Consider the following 16,963-nt stretch of genomic DNA (forward strand, 5'->3'; position numbering starts at 1 on the left):
ATGGTTTTCCCCAGTAGATTTTATTTATGTATTTATTTATTTTGCTTTTTAGGGCTGCACCCGCGGCATATGGAGGTTCCCAGGCCAGGGGTCTAATCAGAGCTACAGCTGCCAGCCTACAGCAATGCCAGATCCAAGCCACGTCTTCAACCTGCACCACAGCTCACGGCAATGCCGGATCCTGAACCCACTCAGCAAGGCCATGGGTCAAACCTGCAACCTCATGGTTCCTGGTCAGATTTGTTTCCCGCTGCACCATGACGGGAAGTCCTGGATTTTAATTATAAATGCATAAAGCAGAACAGTGTTCGGAAGCCCACTTGTGTCATAAGGAAACATAGTCCTGGACCGGTCTGGGCGAGAAGAAATAGATTCTTTAATTTCACTTGCAAAGCATCAGTACCCTGCTGTCAGTACGATCGGTACAGCATCCAGATCTCTTTTTAAGAAACTACTTTGTGTCCATTTATTGAATTGCTCGATATCAGCTCCTAGCCCAAGCCAGCTAACATGACTGGCATCTGAGGAGGATGACAAAAGTGTCTTTCCTGCCTTTCATCCCTGGGTTCCCAGTGCTTTGCCATCTCAGGTTAGAGCCTTGAAATAAGCACCTGGATTATATCACCCTAATTACCAAAAGAAATGCCGCCCCGGGACCATAGCTTAACTTTGTGCCCTAAGTGACTATTCATGACAAAGTTAAAAGTCCTCCATCTGTGCACTAAAACCACTGCCAAAGGTGTCGCCTATTGGGCTGTTCATTGTCCTCTTTATAAAAACGCCCAGGGGACGTTCTTCTCAGAACAACTTGAATAAAACATCCTTGGTGACTATCTAGTATGCTTCCTTTTATAGATAATAAAAAGCATTGTAAACCATATTATCTTTCTTTTTCTCCTTCTTGACCTGAGGAATCTCAAAGCTAAATTGTGTGCTTAATTAATTCTTTGTGAGAAATACCCCCTTCCCCACTGGCTTTACCGTCTTGGTTACTAGACTCCTAAGCTTTTGTGTGTGTGTGTGTGTGTGTGTGTGTGTGTGTGTGTGTGTGTGTGTGTGTGTTTAATAACTCTGTGCTTTATTTTATCTGTATTTCCTTTGAAACTGCTGTATCTCTTTCTGAAGTGAGGTATAAGAATAGATATTGGGTACATATTTAAATACTTAATGTTTAAAATATTATTTTTGGAGGAATGGATTCCAACAAAACTGTTGTTTCACCTTCAAACTCTTTTAAAAATCTGTGAGCAGAAAATACATACCATCCATCAGGACATATTTTATTACTTACCAGTAGGGTTTGTTTGTTTGTTTGTTTGTTTTTAATGTGACTGGGTAACTATGGGAATGTAACTGTGGTTAAGCTTTATCATTGTTTCTTTGGTTCTAATTCTAAATTGTATTGATTAGGCTTCCCCTGAAAGATCGACAAGAACTCAGCAAAAAGAATTTCAGACTTACATTTTGGATAGTGTGATGGATCATTTGCTGGCAGCCGACGTTCTATTGGGTAATGCTGTGTTTTGCTTTCGCTCCATCTCTATCTAAACCCCAAATATGCCTCTTTTCTCCCGTCATCTTTTTCCTTCTTTTCTGTGCATTCTCCCCCCCCCCCCCCATTGTTATTTTTCTGTAATGAGGAAAAGACCCACCCAGCTCTTTTCTTTGAATCTGGGATAAAGGATCAACCACCCGGAGCACTTAAGCTGCTTGTCCGCATTTGCACATGTGGAGGTGGCAAGAAGAGGACAAGGAAAGAGGAAAAAAAATGTTTTTATGACCACATTGTAGGAACAGGCTGTACTTTAATGAATTATCTAATGTTTTAAAGAAAAATTAACTGGCTATGACCTACTTACAAATAAGCACATTATGAGTCTAGCGCTCCATGAATTCGCACCCAGACGACGTGCCTAAGACCGCTCAGATGGACGGGCTTAACCAGCGCCCTCACAAACTCCCCTCGTGCTCAGACGCAGTTACTCATTGAGCCACTGTCTCAGCCTCTAGAAGAGCTGATTCATTTCGCCTGCTTTTGAACCTTGCGGACAGTGTATTTTTCTATGTATTGTTCTTAGTCTAGCTTTTTACACTCAACATTTTATTTGTGAGCTTGATCCACGTTGTTGCAGGTACTAGGAGTCCGTTTATTTTCACCTCTATGCCGTGTCCTATTATATGAATATATAAATTTATCCGTTTTGCTGTAGATGAACATTTGGCAGTTTTTAGATGCAGACAAATGAAGCTGCTATTCATATGGGCCACCTACGTGTGTAATAGCTGTACACACCTGTTGAGCATATGTTATTCTTTAGAAAGGCTTCCAGGACACAAACTCAAGCACATTAAAATGTTTTCTTCTGTATGTATGTATCTAGTTACAATGCAAGTACAAAAATTGATACACTTACTGTGGAGCTAGAATTATAGGCAAAACAATGATAACATTTAAAGAAGAAGGGAAAGTAATGATTTATCATATTCGCTACTTGAATTCCTGGTGATAAAATAAATTTGCCAAGAAACTGTTACTGCAACTAATGGCTTGACTGCGTGCAACTCTCAAAGCATGGTGTCAAGTCAAATTTTGTATTTGTTTTTCCCTCGGGAATTTTACATAGTATGCGTCTTAACTACATATAAAGACGCAGAGTGAAGGGTTTTGCTTCGTGGAGTGATTTATAGTTAGGTGGGACTGATGATTCGAAGCAGTGACGGCCTCTGACTTCTAGAAAGGAGGGGCTCTGATGAGGAGCCAGGAGGATCAGTCTTGAGGCAGAGGATACGGCGCAGGCTCGCCCAAGACGCTGGGGCAGCAGGCAGAGGAGAAACGGGGCTCATGGGAGGCAAGAGGTCCCCCTTGGGCCACCACCCCGATTGAACTTTATTTTTCACAGTTCTTCTGAACCTTTCTTCTGCCTGTATTCGTTGTTCTTAAATAGACAGTTAACTATTCATGGTGCTCAAAAATAGAGACTTTTGCTTGATGGTTTGTTTTGCCCTTTATCCGTTACACAGAATCAGTTTACAGCTAATAAACTGACTTCATTTCTCTTGTCAAAGGGACATCATCTATCAGTGACAGTTAAAGCCGAAGAACTGTTTGCTCATACTGACTGTCTTAAGTCAACAAGAGACTCCAAAGTCTCAATCCGTACCACTGTTGTGCTTCAGAAATGATTTCTTCCAACATGAATCAAGACCTCTGGCCATAGACAGCATTTGGCTTAAAGTGGCACCTAAGAGCTAATGCTCTTATTTCTAATTGTAGAAATTGTGCTCATTTTGCCTGAGCCTGGTCTTGGGCTGGTTGCTGTCAGTTTTCTTAGATCCTTTTTTTCCTGCTGGAATTTAGGGGAAGATGCCTCTCTGCCCATCACCAGTGGAGGAAGCTACCAGGTACTGGTGAACAATGTGTTTTATTTCACGCAACGCGTGGTGGACAAGCTTTGGCAAGGCATGTTCAACAAAGAATCTAAACTTCTTATAGATTTTATAATTCAACTAATCGCACAGGTAATCCATTGTCTTATTGGTTGTAGCGTACATGTTTTCCTGTTGAAAAACGTTGCCTGAGGTGTCCAAGTTATTGGAAATAAGTGTAACTAAAACGAAAATGAGTGTTGGCCTTTAATACAAAGCTCACCGCGTTAGAAGTAAGACGTGTAGGCCTGCAGCCTCACCCGTGCCTCTGCCAGGGTGTCCAGCGCAGAAAGCTCCCCATTCTGGCTGTGGGCGCTCACGGCCCTGCCCACTGGTACTGCTCTTTGCTGCCCACATAGCTGGAGCGCTTCCTTTTGGCTTAAGGACCTTAAGTTCCTAGGAGTCAACAGGGTTTTCGGTACCAGGCACCCGCGTGTAAAGGTTTGCAGAGCATAAGAACAGATATCCAAAGAATGGCCTCGTCTCGTCCTTGTGTCCTTACCAAGTCACAGTAGTTCTCATTGCTTCGAAGATGTCATCTCAGTGCATGTTTGTGGTACCTTTGCCTGGTTTGGCACAAGTGATTCATCTTAACACGAAGTAGAAATAGGAAACCCGCTACTGCGTGTAGTTAGCATATGGTACAGAGGCTCTTTCGTGTTACCCAAGAATGTTTTAAGGCTAAATTTGTATTTAAGCCAAAGAGAAAAGTTCTCAAGTGAGGAGATGAAGCAAGAATGTCAGGAGTTTTTTGTTTGTTTTGTTTACAGCATTTTGGGTAGGTCTTTGGAAGCGCTTGTGAGCAGAGACCAACCCCCTAGCGAAACTCGCGGGGGTGGGGCCCACCCTGGTGGCCTTGCTCGTGTTCTCGGGGGGCTGCTCTGCCCCTGCCCTTGCTCGACACGTAGGTGTCTCTTGGGTTCGGAACCTCACAGGAGCAAGAGCTTCGTGTTTGAGCTGAGCACCTCGGTGCTTAGCGTGGCCTCTGCCGCAGAGTGAAACTAACAAATGGCCATGTGTGAGCGACAGGCAGATCTTTTTCTTCTCTCTGGTCCACTTGCCTAAACAAAGTGTCTCTCGTGTCTTTAGTCAAAAAGAAGATCACAGGGACTGCCCCTGGACGCGGTTTATCACTGCCTCAACAGGACCATCCTGTACCAGTTTTCGCGGGCACACAAAACCGTGCCACAGCAAGTAGCTCTCCTGGACTCGCTCAGGGTCCTGACTGTAAACCGGAACTTGATCCTGGGCCCGGGGAACCATGACCAGGAGTTCATTAGCTGTCTGGCTCACTGCCTCATTAACCTGCACGTTGGAAGGTAACGCTTTCAGCTTCAACGTGCCACCTTGAATTTGTCTTTAAGATTTTTTTTCTCTTTATTCTACTTTTTTTAGTTGTACCCTTTCTTTTTCCTTTCATCTCAGTGCTGTTTAAAACGTCATGAGAAGGTGAAGGACGTTTTAGCAGTATAATAATGATTTTTCCTTTGCTTTTCTCTGTCTTTAAAATGTTTTGCTTTTTAGGGCCGCATCCACGGCAGATGGAAGTTTCCAGGCTAGGGATCAAATCAGAGCTACAGCTGCAGCCTGTGCCACAGCCATAGCCACACAGGATCCGAGCCGCCTCTGGGACCTATGCCACAGCTCACGGTAATGCCACATCTCTAACCCACTGAATGAGGCCAGGGATCAACCCCACAACCTCAGGTTCCTAGTCAGATTTGGTCCTGCTGCGCCGCAACGGGAACTCCAAATTTTTGTTAATCACATGTCACATCTATAATTTTAAAAAGAATTTCTTCAAAAGTAAATTCAGTACACATCGTTAGAGGTTAAGGGGGTAAAAAGATAAGAGTGCGATAAATAAATGCAACGGTATATGTCACGTGGGTAGACTCAGTATTTTTCCATGGATTGCTTTGCCACGTATGCCTTTGGTGTCCGCCGGGGGCCAGGCATTGAATTAGGGACTGGGGGGGACTGAGCAGGAAAGACCCGGTGGCAAGTCCCGGAACAAGCCGTCTCAGGGAGGGCCTGCAGCGAAGCCAAGCCCAGTCGGGTGCTAAGCGCTCGGCCAGAATCACGGTGCCTTGGCCCTGGCCGAGGAGGAGGCTAATCCTCCAAAGAGAAAGGGGGAAGGAAGGGCCCTCCCTGGACTGCCCAGAGGCCCAAGGAGAGTGGCACACGTGGGACAAGCAGGCGTTTCACTGCAGCGGAGCAGAGGGTGGAGAGCGGCGCGGACGGGCACAGGCACAGGAAGAAAATGTGCGTCAATGGACCGTTTCTGTTCTTTACGTGAAAACGTTGAGTGCGCTCAAAAAGCGTTTTGAAGAGTAAGATGCTCATCCTAAGGCTGTGGTTGAGTTTAATTACATTTCGCCAAGTGGGTTTGGGGAATCACCCCTTAAAACGGCATGGTCCTGATAAATTAGAAGGTCTGTTTTGTGCGGCTGCCAGATGCCTGCCTGCCACTCTCGGAACTTTCCGGTAGAGCCAGCAGTCCCTTGTGTCGGCAGCGTAGCCCCTAGTCCTCGCGGGTTTCAGCGGCAGTCATTTCCTTCCTGTCGTTTAAACCTGACTGGAATTTTTCAGCAACGTGGATGGGTTTGGCCTGGAAGCAGAAGCCCGCATGACCACCTGGCACATCATGATCCCCTCCGACATCGAACCGGACGGCGCCTACAGCCAGGACATCAGCGAAGGTACTTAGGTCCACGTTGTCCCCTGTCGCCCCCCTCGTTTCCGATTTTTACGGTACAGCCAAAAAAACTGACTTCAGAAAGTGCCAGCGTTGACCGACCCATCGCCCTATCGGGCACACCTCACGACCAGTATGCCCAGCAGTATGTGCCGATGTGCTAGCTGTACATCCCCCGTGTCGGGGTGGGTAAACCCCTCGCCACGGATAGTGCTTGCCCTCGATGTGACATCACAACGAACACCGGGAGACTCGATGACACGTTGGGCGAGGAGCAGTAGTGCAGGAAAGAGCTGCCTCTTGGTCGGGGTAGGCCAGTCACAGCAGAGGCGATAGCGCTGGAGACAGAGTGTCGGCACTGCCGTTTTACTCTCTTTTCTTCTTCTTCAGTCTAGTTTTCCCACTAGTTTTGTAAGTGTTGTGCAGTAAAGTCTTTGAGTGGATGGACTTCTCGTCTCCATCATTATTCAGTAGAAGATATTTGATCACTGCAGTAAGGTTTGTCTCTCCAGCAGTGTAGTAGAGTAGTTTTGCATAGGACTTTATCCTTCGTAGGTCCAGCACTCGTCCTTTCATTCATTTAAGCGTTAATTTGCTCTCTCTTTTCACTAACACTTCCTGAACTCAGACATGGAGGACACAGTGATTATTTTCAGCCCCTGAAGAACAAACAGTCTAAAATTTCGGTTCTCAAAGTGAGGTGCTCAGACTAGTAACATCAGCATCATTGGGAAGCTTGTTAGAAGAGCAGATTCTCTGGCCCCCTCAGACCCACTCAGGCCCTCGGTGGGAGGGGGCAGCGGTCAAGTCCAGCAATCTGTTATTCTAATGTTTGCTAGAGATGGACTGGTCTAGAGCAGGAGTCAGGAAAATTCACAAGGAGTCCAAAGCAAGATGGAATTTAACAGTAAAAACTCTAAAAATACTTATTTCTGGAGTTCCCGTCGTGGCGCAGTGGTTAACGAATCCGACTAGGAACCATGAGGTTGCAGGTTCCATCCCTGCCCTTGCTCAGTGGGTTAACGATCCGGCGTTGCCGTGAGCTGTGGTGTAGGTTGCAGACGCGGCTCGGATCCCGCGTTGCTGTGGCTCTGGCGTAGGCTGGTGGCTACAGCTCCGATTCAATCCCTAGCCTGGGAACCTCCACATGCCGCGAGAGCGGCCCAAGAAATAGCAAAAAGACAATAAATAAATAAATAAATAAATAAATAAATAAATAAAAATACTTATTTCTTTCCTTTTTGCACATTATTATTATTATTATTATTATTATTCGGCAACAACCAACTTATGGGTGAATGTAGCCTCAAATCACTTCCCGGACTTTTGGCTAAGATCAAGTGATGTTACCCTAAATATTTAGATCTAAGATTTACTTTTACATATGGAGTAAGTTCTTTTCTTATATAGAAGAAGGTAGACAATGGAATGTGTATGTAACTTCCAGTTTTATAAAGATGCAGTCTTTTTGCTTGAAAATAAAGATTTTTAAATTTGCCAACCACATTTTTGGTTATCTGAATAATGCTTTTTTTGTTTTAACTGAGCTGGATATGAGATGAAGCATTTTTTGGACAATTAAGTACTATCTGAATTGAAATTCTTAGATATAAAATAGGAAAAAACAATGCTAACTACCTTTATATCCTTTTTGCTTGGCTGCCTTTTTTTTTTTTTTCATTTCCTAGGGCGTCAACTTCTCATAAAAGCTGTCAACAGAGTTTGGACTGAATTGATTCATAGTAAGAAGCAAGTCTTGGAGGAGATTTTCAAAGTCACTCTCCCTGTGAACGAAAGAGGCCATGTGGACATAGCTATAGCAAGGCCGCTCATTGAAGAAGCTAGTCTGAAGTGCTGGCAGAATCATCTGGGTAAGAAAGTCTGCAGAGATCACGTGGCCGAGAGACGTACACGTGGCTGTCATGTGGGTGCACTTTAGACCGGAAGTTAAAACTCTCCCCAAAGGATGGTATGATAGCAGTAGACGTGAAAATCAATATCCTATAGCCCATTCTAGAACAGTTACGCTGAGACTGGGCTTTTTTCTTAGATTTATAAAGAAACAATACCAGTTGTCTTACACATCCAGCATCCATGAGCTTGGAAAATGTTACACTGCACACAGTTTTAGTAGGGTGACCATCTTGGCCATGAGTCCATGCCCCCTTTCTGTAATTAGAAAATTCAAAAAGCCCCGAAAAGCCAAGGTGGTGTTTGGCAGCAAAACCTAACCTACTTTCATTTATTCTACTAGGTATGAATATTCAGGGAGCTCCCGTTGTGGCACAGCTGTTATGTACCTGAAGTATCCATGAGGATGTGGGTTCAATACCTGGATCTGGCGTTGCTGTGGCTGTGGTGTAGCCCGGCAGCTGCAGCTCTGATTAGACCCCCAGCCTGGGAGCTTCCATATGCCACAGGCACAACCCTAAAAAGCGAAACAAAACAAAAGAAAATTCACCCATTTTGCTGCAGAAATATGAATTATCATATTATTAATTATAGTTTATTGCCCTCAACCCCCTGGTGGTATTCCATGCAGTATCTGCCATATCACCTTTTTAAAATTTAATACATTCTAAATTGCAAAGTACCCAGAACACCAGAGATTTTCAGGAGAGGGAGTATGAATTATTATTAACAGAGAAACTGATCACAGTTCAAATGTTATGGCTGAGCTGCGAGGTTTCAAGCAAACGTAAGTTCAACTAGTTAACAATTCCAAGCAGCTGTCCTTAGACAGGGTCACCGGGAAGTACAGGCCGGGTCTGAAAGAGCATCTGCACCTGTAATGTAAGCTGCTTTTGATAACTCCAGAACTGTGGTTTGTCACCATGATGCAAACGTATTAAAAGCAGGGCTGATAAAAACACAGAGAAGTCATAAAAGACTCTAATTTTAACTTTGTAGCCCATGAGAAGAAATGTATAAGTCGGGGAGAAGCTTTAGCGCCCACCACACAGTCCAAATTGTCCCGTGTCAGCAGTGGCTTTGGTCTTTCCAAGTTAACCGGATCGAGAAGGAATCGGAAGGAAAGTGGGCTTCACAAGCACAGCCTTTCCACCCAGGTGCGTTGTTGGGGTCCTTGGTGATACACGAGCAATTCGTATTTCAAGGTTTAGTTGTGGTGTTGATATGATTTGAAGTGGAACTTTTCTGCGTTTTGGTTTTAGAAAAGAGAGAGAAGTAAGGCAGATTGTGGGACCTTCTATCACCTTACGTAGCAATTGCATTATGAGTGTTGTGTATGTATGTCCATTTCATAACTGGACATAAGATGAGATACGGTTACTGATGTATGATCAGACTATGCAGTTTTTTCCCAATTTTCCAAACCTTCAGTAATTTTGTTATTAATAGTTGAATATATATATGTATAAATTTTAAAGCAATAGCAGACAACATGGCTTTTATTTTTTTATAATTTTGTCATCTGTACCTGTGACTGATTTTTTTTTTTTTTAACTCGTCTGCCCCCAGCGTTAATCTTCCTCTTAGGCTGTCCTTGTCCTCCCAGAATCTTAGTGGCAGCAGAGGGTCTGGGAGAGAACCATGGGTATGAGTCATTCCTGGGCCAGGTCTCCAGGAAGCACCCTCTGAGCGGGTTTTTGAGGGGTGCCCTTGACATTTGTGGACAGAGACGAAGGAAGTAGGACTGGTCCCGGGCAAGGGTCAGGCCACAGTGCAGGCCGCGCGGCAGGCCCAGCTGGCCCAAGTGGAGCTTCAGTGCTAAAATGACCCACCAGAGGTGACCTTTCCCAAGGTGCAGTGTCTGAGTCTGCTCGTGCCCCACGTGGTGTGGGGTATGTGGTGCCCAGCAGCTCTCTGCCACCGAGGTGGTCCCGTAGTGCGAACAGCACCCCGGCAGCTGTGGCAGTGAGCCCTTCCTCGAAGTGGGCCCCAGGGGAGGGGGTATATGGCTCTGTGTCCATCACATAAGCCCCATCAGATGCAGCGTGTAATGCAGGGTGTTTGTTTTTTTGGTCATTGTCTTGATGCCTTTAGTAGAATTTTAACTAATGGTGGGGAATTATTTTAAGGCTAGTTAACGTTTTTTCCAGGGAATCCATGAAATATTAAGCCTCTTTTTCCACCCATTGTTAGGAGATTTCTCAGTGGATGTTTACACACATCGCAGTTGTTCGTGACTTGGTAGACACGCAGTATAAGGAATATCAGGAGGTAAGACTCATAACCATAGTAACGGCTTGTGTTGCATTCCTGAGGAAGAAAAGCCACCTTCCCCGCTGTCTGTCTTCCCTCCGCTCTTAAGGACCAGGGGCTGAGCTGCATTCAGCGTCAGGGGATGTTCTTAATTATCCCTGCTGGCAGCTACTTTGGCCCTTGGTTTTAAGGCAGAAAAATGAGACTTTCCTAGAGGCCCTAGAAAAGACAAAAAAAAGGTGATGGACCGGAGAGCAGCACCACTGAACCTCGTGACATTCACTGTCAATAAAAATCAAACTATCAGGAAGCGCCTTCTCAGACTTAACAAGGAGGCTGTGAAAAGTCTTGAGAAGTCTCTTAAAATTCTAAAAAATTGAAAGATAAAGTTATTATTTATTACAAGTACTTGGTGATTTTGTCACTAAGAAATAAATTCCGTAGAATCCCCTTGGTGAATTCATGATTACTCAACAATTTATCCTAGATATTTTATTTCCAGGGCAGCTGGGTTAGCTCTATTAAAGATTGCTGAAGGATCAGCTGCTGATATTTATGGCATAATACTAGATACTTAGTTGTGACAGGGAATTCCATCCTGCCAGGAACACAGACGTGCTATTATTATGGTATCATGTTAATAGCAAGATTACTGCTTCAGTAAGTAATCATTAGTGTTCGTTGCATAAAGAGATCTTTTTTCTTAGACTTACCTTCTCTATTTGCGGAGTTCCCATTGCGGCCCAGCCAGTATCCATGAGGATGTGGGTTCGATCCCTGGCCTTGCTCAGTGGGTTAAGGATCCAGCATTGCCTTAAGCTGTGGTGTAAGTTGCAGACACGGCTTGGATACCCGGTTGCTGTGGCTGTGGTGTAGGCTGGCAGCTGTAGCTCCGATTTGACCCCTAGCCTGGGAACCTCCGTATGCTGCCAGCGCAGCCCTAAAAAGACAAAAAAAAAAAAAAAACCCTAGTATATTTGTATTCTGTGAATCGTTCGATAAGCTACTTATAAGCATCTACTATTGAATGTTACATATTTTGACATTTGACAAAGCAAGTTATTCCAAGTCATAAATTTCCGTTGAAGTAAAGTGGTTTGGATCTCTCCTGGCAGCCGATTAAAAATGGTTTTTGTTTTCATATGAATGTTGAGTTTCCTATCAGAGCTTCATGTTTATGTTCTTTACCTAAAATTATTGGAAGATTACAGAGATTACCAGGAATCTAGTGTGCTGGCAGGATTTCTTGATCTGGCTTTCTGGGTCTTCTTTTATGCATGTTCTAGTAGCTGTTGTACAGTTTCGGGGGGTGGGGTCATCCTTAAGCTACTCTGTTTATTAACTCACACCAGAGTGATCATTTCAGTGTATTTCCATGAGAAATAGTGCCGTCCTTCCTAAGTCTGCGTTATAGGTTCTCTCAACGCTCCGGTCTGTACACATCTTCCATGTACTTGGTGCTAAAATAATCCCCTCGGGCCATCGCTGAAGCCCCCCCTTCTCACAAAATCAGCAGCTTCCTTTAACCACAAATAAGTATAATTTTGCTTTTATAAGATGGATTGAAATGATACAGACTGGTTTTTCTTTCCAAATATGAACGTGGTTTTAAGTTATTTGTGGACTTTTAACCGTGGCTCCTGCTTTTGCTTGAAAACCACCCTGGACCCCCTCCCCTTAGCGTCAGCAAAACGCCCTGAAGTACGTGACGGAGGAGTGGTGCCAGATCGAGTATGAGCTGCTGCGGGAGCGGGGCTTGTGGGGCCCCCCCATCGGTTCGCATCTGGACAAATGGATGTTGGAGATGACGGAAGGGCCCTGCAGAATGAGGAAGAAAATGGTGCGAAATGACATGTTTTATAACCACTACCCTTACGTGCCGGAAACGGAGCAGGAGACCAACGTGGCGGTGAGTGCCCAAAGCTCCGCGTTTGTCACGGCGCTGCCAAGGTGCCCTTCTTTTTTGTGGGTTCCCTTATCAGGTCAGTTGCGATGGAGAAGATTCTGTGAACTGTGTCAAGCGGATGATGGCCAGATAGGGGCGGTGGAGGGAAGAGCTGCCGCAGGGAGGCGTCGTAGGGAAGTGGTTTAGATCCCACCCCCGGGGCCAGGCTGCCAGGTTCGAAAGCTTCCTCGGCCCCTTCCCCAGCACGGCCACTTGAACTTCTTCAGGTCCTGGCTCCTGTATGACTAAAACGGAGAAGAGAACTGTTCCCTCTCAGAAGCTATCAGGAGGATGAATTAAAATTAGTAGTGTCTGGCACACAATAAATACTATATACGTAAAATATTCGCCCCCCAGCATATTCTTTGAAGAAATAGAGAGCACGGCTAAGGAATAGTAAGAATCACAGGCTGAGGGTCTGGATCGTCCCAACTATGTGGAGAAACTTCATCCCTGGTTCCATGGGTTTAAAAAAAAACAAATGCCCTTCAGTTCCTTTTTATTCCCAGAGCCTGCATTCAGATTTTTGCACATGACCAGGAAAATTTTGTCTAAGCTGATACTAATCCAGGAATCAGGTTTTGTTTGTTTGTTTGTTTTTTGTTTGTTTTTTTGTCTTTTGTCTTTTTAGGGCCGCACCTGCAGCATATGGAGCTTCCCAGGCTAGGGGTCGACTCGGAGCTGTGGCCACCAGCCTACGCCAGAGCCACAGCAACGCAGGATCCGAGCCGCATCTGCGACCTACCCCACAGCTTATGGCAACACTGGATCCTTAACCCAATGAGCGAGGCCAGGGATGGAACCCGCAACCTCATGGTTCCTAGTCGGATTCGTTTCCGCTGCGCCTTGACGGGAACTCCAGGAATCATGTTTTTTACATTTGAGAAAATACAGTTTTCCTCAATAAAGTCATTACAGATTTAAGAAGGGAAGCTCTTTATGGTTCAGATGCTTTCACATTCTTGAGTTCAGGATGACTCCCTCAACAATTGTAGATAGGTTTGAAAAGAAGACTTGGCCCTTGGGTCTTCTCGTAAGTAGTTCGGATCCTATAACATGAGACAGTGTGAATTGTTCCAGTGCCTCTTTTTCTCTCTGCCAGAACCCTGGCTCCACATTTCTAACTGACTCCACATTTGTCCCGATGCTAACTTAGAATACAGATCTTAGATATGCTAATAGTCATTTAAGATTTTTAAAGAGAGCTTCCTAAAGCTTGCGTTTCTCAAAGCTATTCCATTCTGTTAAGAATGCTGTGTTTGGAGTTCCCGTTGTGGCTCAGCAGATTAAGGACCCGGCATTGTCTGTGTGAGGATGTGGGTTCGATCCCTGGCCTCACTCAGTGGCTTAAGGATCCATCGATGCCGCACTTATGGCATAGGTCACAGATGCAGCTTGGATCTGGCGTTGCCATGGCCGTGGTGTAGGCGGGCAGCTGCAGCTCTGATTCAAGCCCTAGCCTGGGAACTTCCATATGCTACAGGTATGGTCATAAAAAGAAAAAAGAAAAAAATAGAATGCCATATTTGGTAAAGTTGTAACTTAAAGCGCTATAATTTCTAATACTAGCACACAATGTGGGGAAAAAAAAATCTGCTTGTATTTTTAAGCCTTTTAATAGCACCTGTGCTTGTTAGCACAAACCAGCAATCTCTAATTCTTCATCTGTTTTCCCCAAATAAATAACTACATGAGAATTTAAGCCTGTAGCAGTTTGGTAAACTATTTCTTATTGAGTCAATGCTCATTCAAAATGAATCCCTTCAAAAAATATGGAAATAAAAAATGAATATGCCCTCCTGGATATGTGACCATTCACTATTTTTAACTAAGGCATATATTTTTTGAGTTACATAACCATAGTATTTTTTTTCATGGTATCTACTCCTTTCCTTCTTTGTAACAGTGTCGCTTGTTTTACAAAGTATATTTGAAGTTCTGTATCAGATAAAAACAAAATAACCTATTTGGAGTTCACACTTACTACCTTAGTATCACTGGCATTTTACCTGAGCAAAGGAGTTCACCAGCCTGTGAAATCTAAACAGATAGTCTCAGAAATAAGTCTGCACCATATGGAAGTATGTACCAGATGGGTTGCTTATTGGGAAATACAAGGCAATCGAGAAACGTTGGAGATACCTTTGCAAAAAAGGAAAAAGCATGTGGGAAGGGGAGACAGTTGCACATTGTGGAATTCATGCTGCTTAGTTCACACAGAAGTCAGGGAGTAATGGACGTTTTCTGAATGAATAATGATTTTGGTGTTCTAGCTCAAAATCTTTGGAAAATTTGAAATGCCACTAAACGTCCTCTTTTATTTTATGAAATATGCAGGCTGGCAATGTTGACAGCCAAGAAAATTCCACAGAGGAGAAGCTACTGCCGTCCCTCTAACTTCTGTTTGGATATTTAAAAAGAAGAACAGATCCTCACAAAGCACAGTGAGCTCGGTGCTCTGCAGAGCTGTTTGCTTGCAGTTTCGCTCTTGCCTCACACCAGCCCTCTGAAGCGTAATTTTATCATTATCCCCGTTTCACAGATGAGGCATAGAAGCCTAGAAAAGTTAAGGAAGCCCTTTGAGGTCACAGCTGGTGGAGTGAGATACAATGAGTTTAGGCTGACAGCTCCTCAGACTCTTGCAAAAGAAAAGGCTTCCATCTCTGGTAGTTTGGAGACATTTTCCGTAAACTGAAGTTCTTCCAGACAGAAAGCAATATACCAGGTTTTGTCTCTCTAAGGTTAAAGAGTATCTAGAACTTAATGAATGTTGACCAAATGGACTTTCCAATACTTTCTTCCTAAGTTAGAGGTTATCCAGTGCCTCTCCTTCAGCATTCTTACCGAATGTTCCTAGTTATTTTTCTACCTAAAAGAAGTAGAGTCTTGTTTTATAGGGTGTGAAGTGTATATAACTTGAAGAAGGCTCTGTACGAAAAAGAATATAAAATTATGAATACAAGATTACTAGGGCCCCTCTGCCAAGCTTTTAAAAGGATGGGAGGTGAGGGGTGTTGAGCCGTAAGTTTCATTAACTGCACAGTAAACCCTCCCCTGCTTTGAACTGTATTAAATGTTGCCTCCCAGAGTTAGAGTCAGAACCTCCCGTTCAGCTCCATAAACCCATGGCTCTCTGTGCACCCATGTGCACAGTACTTTTTGTGATACAACTGGCACGTCAGGTTTAACAGGTGCAACCTACAAATTGCATTTGAAGTCTCTTGAAAGGTAAAACAGGTTTTCCCCGGAGTAGAGACAAATGATTTGAACTTTGTCTTATTAAGAACAATTATTGTTTTAAGTAACATTTAAATTTTTAGTCCAGTTCCTTGAGCTGAACAAATACAGTGATGATTTAAAAATTATTTTCTTAGAGTTCCCATCGTGGCGCAGTGGTTAACAAATCCGACTAGGAACCTTGAGGTTGCGGATTCGATCACTGGCCTTGCTCCGTGGGTCAAGGATCCAGCGTTGCCGTGAGCTGTAGCGTAGGTCGCAGACGTGGCTCGGATCCCGCGTTGCTGTGGCTCTGGCGTAGGCCGGTGGCTACAGCTCCGATTGGGCCCCTAGCCTGGGAACCTCCATATGCCGAGGGAGCGGCCCTAGAAATGACAAAATATATATATATATATATTTTTTTTTTCTTATTTAAAATCTTTGATGTATTAGAAATGAAGCAAGTGATTATTTCTTTGGTCATTAAAGTTTTGTTTCTTAAACCTGGATAAAGCTGCGTACTGTATCAAAAAGTAACTTACCTATTATTATGTTTTGAACTTTATTTTTGGATTTTTAAATTAGATGTCTGTAAAATGTAGAACATACTTAAGTGTTCACTTGTCACAGACTTAAAAACTTTGAAAGTTTATCAGCTAAAAGTATTTGAATGAGAATAACTGTAGTAATTATTTTTGTCCCAAGAAAAGTTGTGCATATGTGGAAAATTCTCTCTTCCCACATAAAAATAATGTATCCTTTTTGCACAGTTCCTTTCCTTGGCAGATAATTTTCAAAGCTAGAATAGCTCTACTGCATTGCACCGTAATTCTGTATTTTCTGTGGTGATATGAATTACAAATATTAAGATGTGAACCTGGAATATGATGAAAATACAAAGTCTAGTCGTTTAAGCAGTTGACTCACTACTCTGATTCTTAGGAAGGACAATAAAATTCCGTATTTTTCCTTTTAAAAAATGACATTTAAATACTAACACTAGGTTTTCATTCTGTAATCCCCATATTTTCACAAAATCATAATCTCAAACAAATTTGCTGTTCTTTGCAAATATCATTGTAAAAACTTCGCTGTTTCCCTGTTAATGTTGAGCTGCTTGGGGCAGAAGGGTCAACAGCTTAACATGAAATTCCTTTTCTAGTTAAGGAAGTCCAATGTGGCTGCCTCCACATATATTTTTATATAATTCAGGAAATTCCACTGCCAGCAGTATAGAAAAATTGGTAGTAAAGGAACTATAAAATTATTTTCTAGAAATTCTGACTTTGAAAATTTTTAAACTTCTCTATAAACATTATAAAAATTTTTAAAGAGAGCTGTGACAGTACTAAAATTATTAGTATAACATTTATCTTTGCTATTGAATGCTGTGCCTTTTAATAAAATAAGAACCTCAGTCAGTCAGTGGCTCAGTGAGCAAACATGTTTTAAACCAGCGCTGATGCCAGATGCCACAAGGAAACTGCAAACATGTGCCTGTCACCCCCTGCCCC

At 43.5% G+C, this 16,963-nt stretch overlaps 1 protein-coding gene across 10 annotated transcripts in view; it reads left to right on the forward strand.

Annotated features, from left to right (window-relative positions):
* The window catches only part of WDFY3 (WD repeat and FYVE domain containing 3), a 271,937-nt gene that overhangs the window by 205,679 nt on the left and 49,295 nt on the right, over positions 1 to 16,963 (forward strand). For all 10 annotated transcript variants that reach the window (XM_021101795.2, XM_084973505.1, XM_084973508.1 and 7 more), the window contains 8 exons: positions 1,411 to 1,510; positions 3,359 to 3,519; positions 4,516 to 4,745; positions 6,019 to 6,128; positions 7,813 to 7,995; positions 9,035 to 9,192; positions 10,229 to 10,306; positions 11,970 to 12,197. In XM_021101795.2, coding sequence (XP_020957454.2) covers positions 1,411 to 1,510; positions 3,359 to 3,519; positions 4,516 to 4,745; positions 6,019 to 6,128; positions 7,813 to 7,995; positions 9,035 to 9,192; positions 10,229 to 10,306; positions 11,970 to 12,197 — 1,248 coding nt within the window. The remainder of the gene's footprint in view (positions 1 to 1,410; positions 1,511 to 3,358; positions 3,520 to 4,515; positions 4,746 to 6,018; positions 6,129 to 7,812; positions 7,996 to 9,034; positions 9,193 to 10,228; positions 10,307 to 11,969; positions 12,198 to 16,963) is intronic.

This window comes from Sus scrofa, chromosome 8 (assembly GCF_054392235.1).
Source record: "Sus scrofa isolate SSC_HxYL_T2T_F1_AM1 chromosome 8, Sscrofa_HxYL_maternal_Yorkshire_Landrace_v2.0, whole genome shotgun sequence".
NCBI lineage: Eukaryota > Metazoa > Chordata > Mammalia > Artiodactyla > Suidae > Sus > Sus scrofa.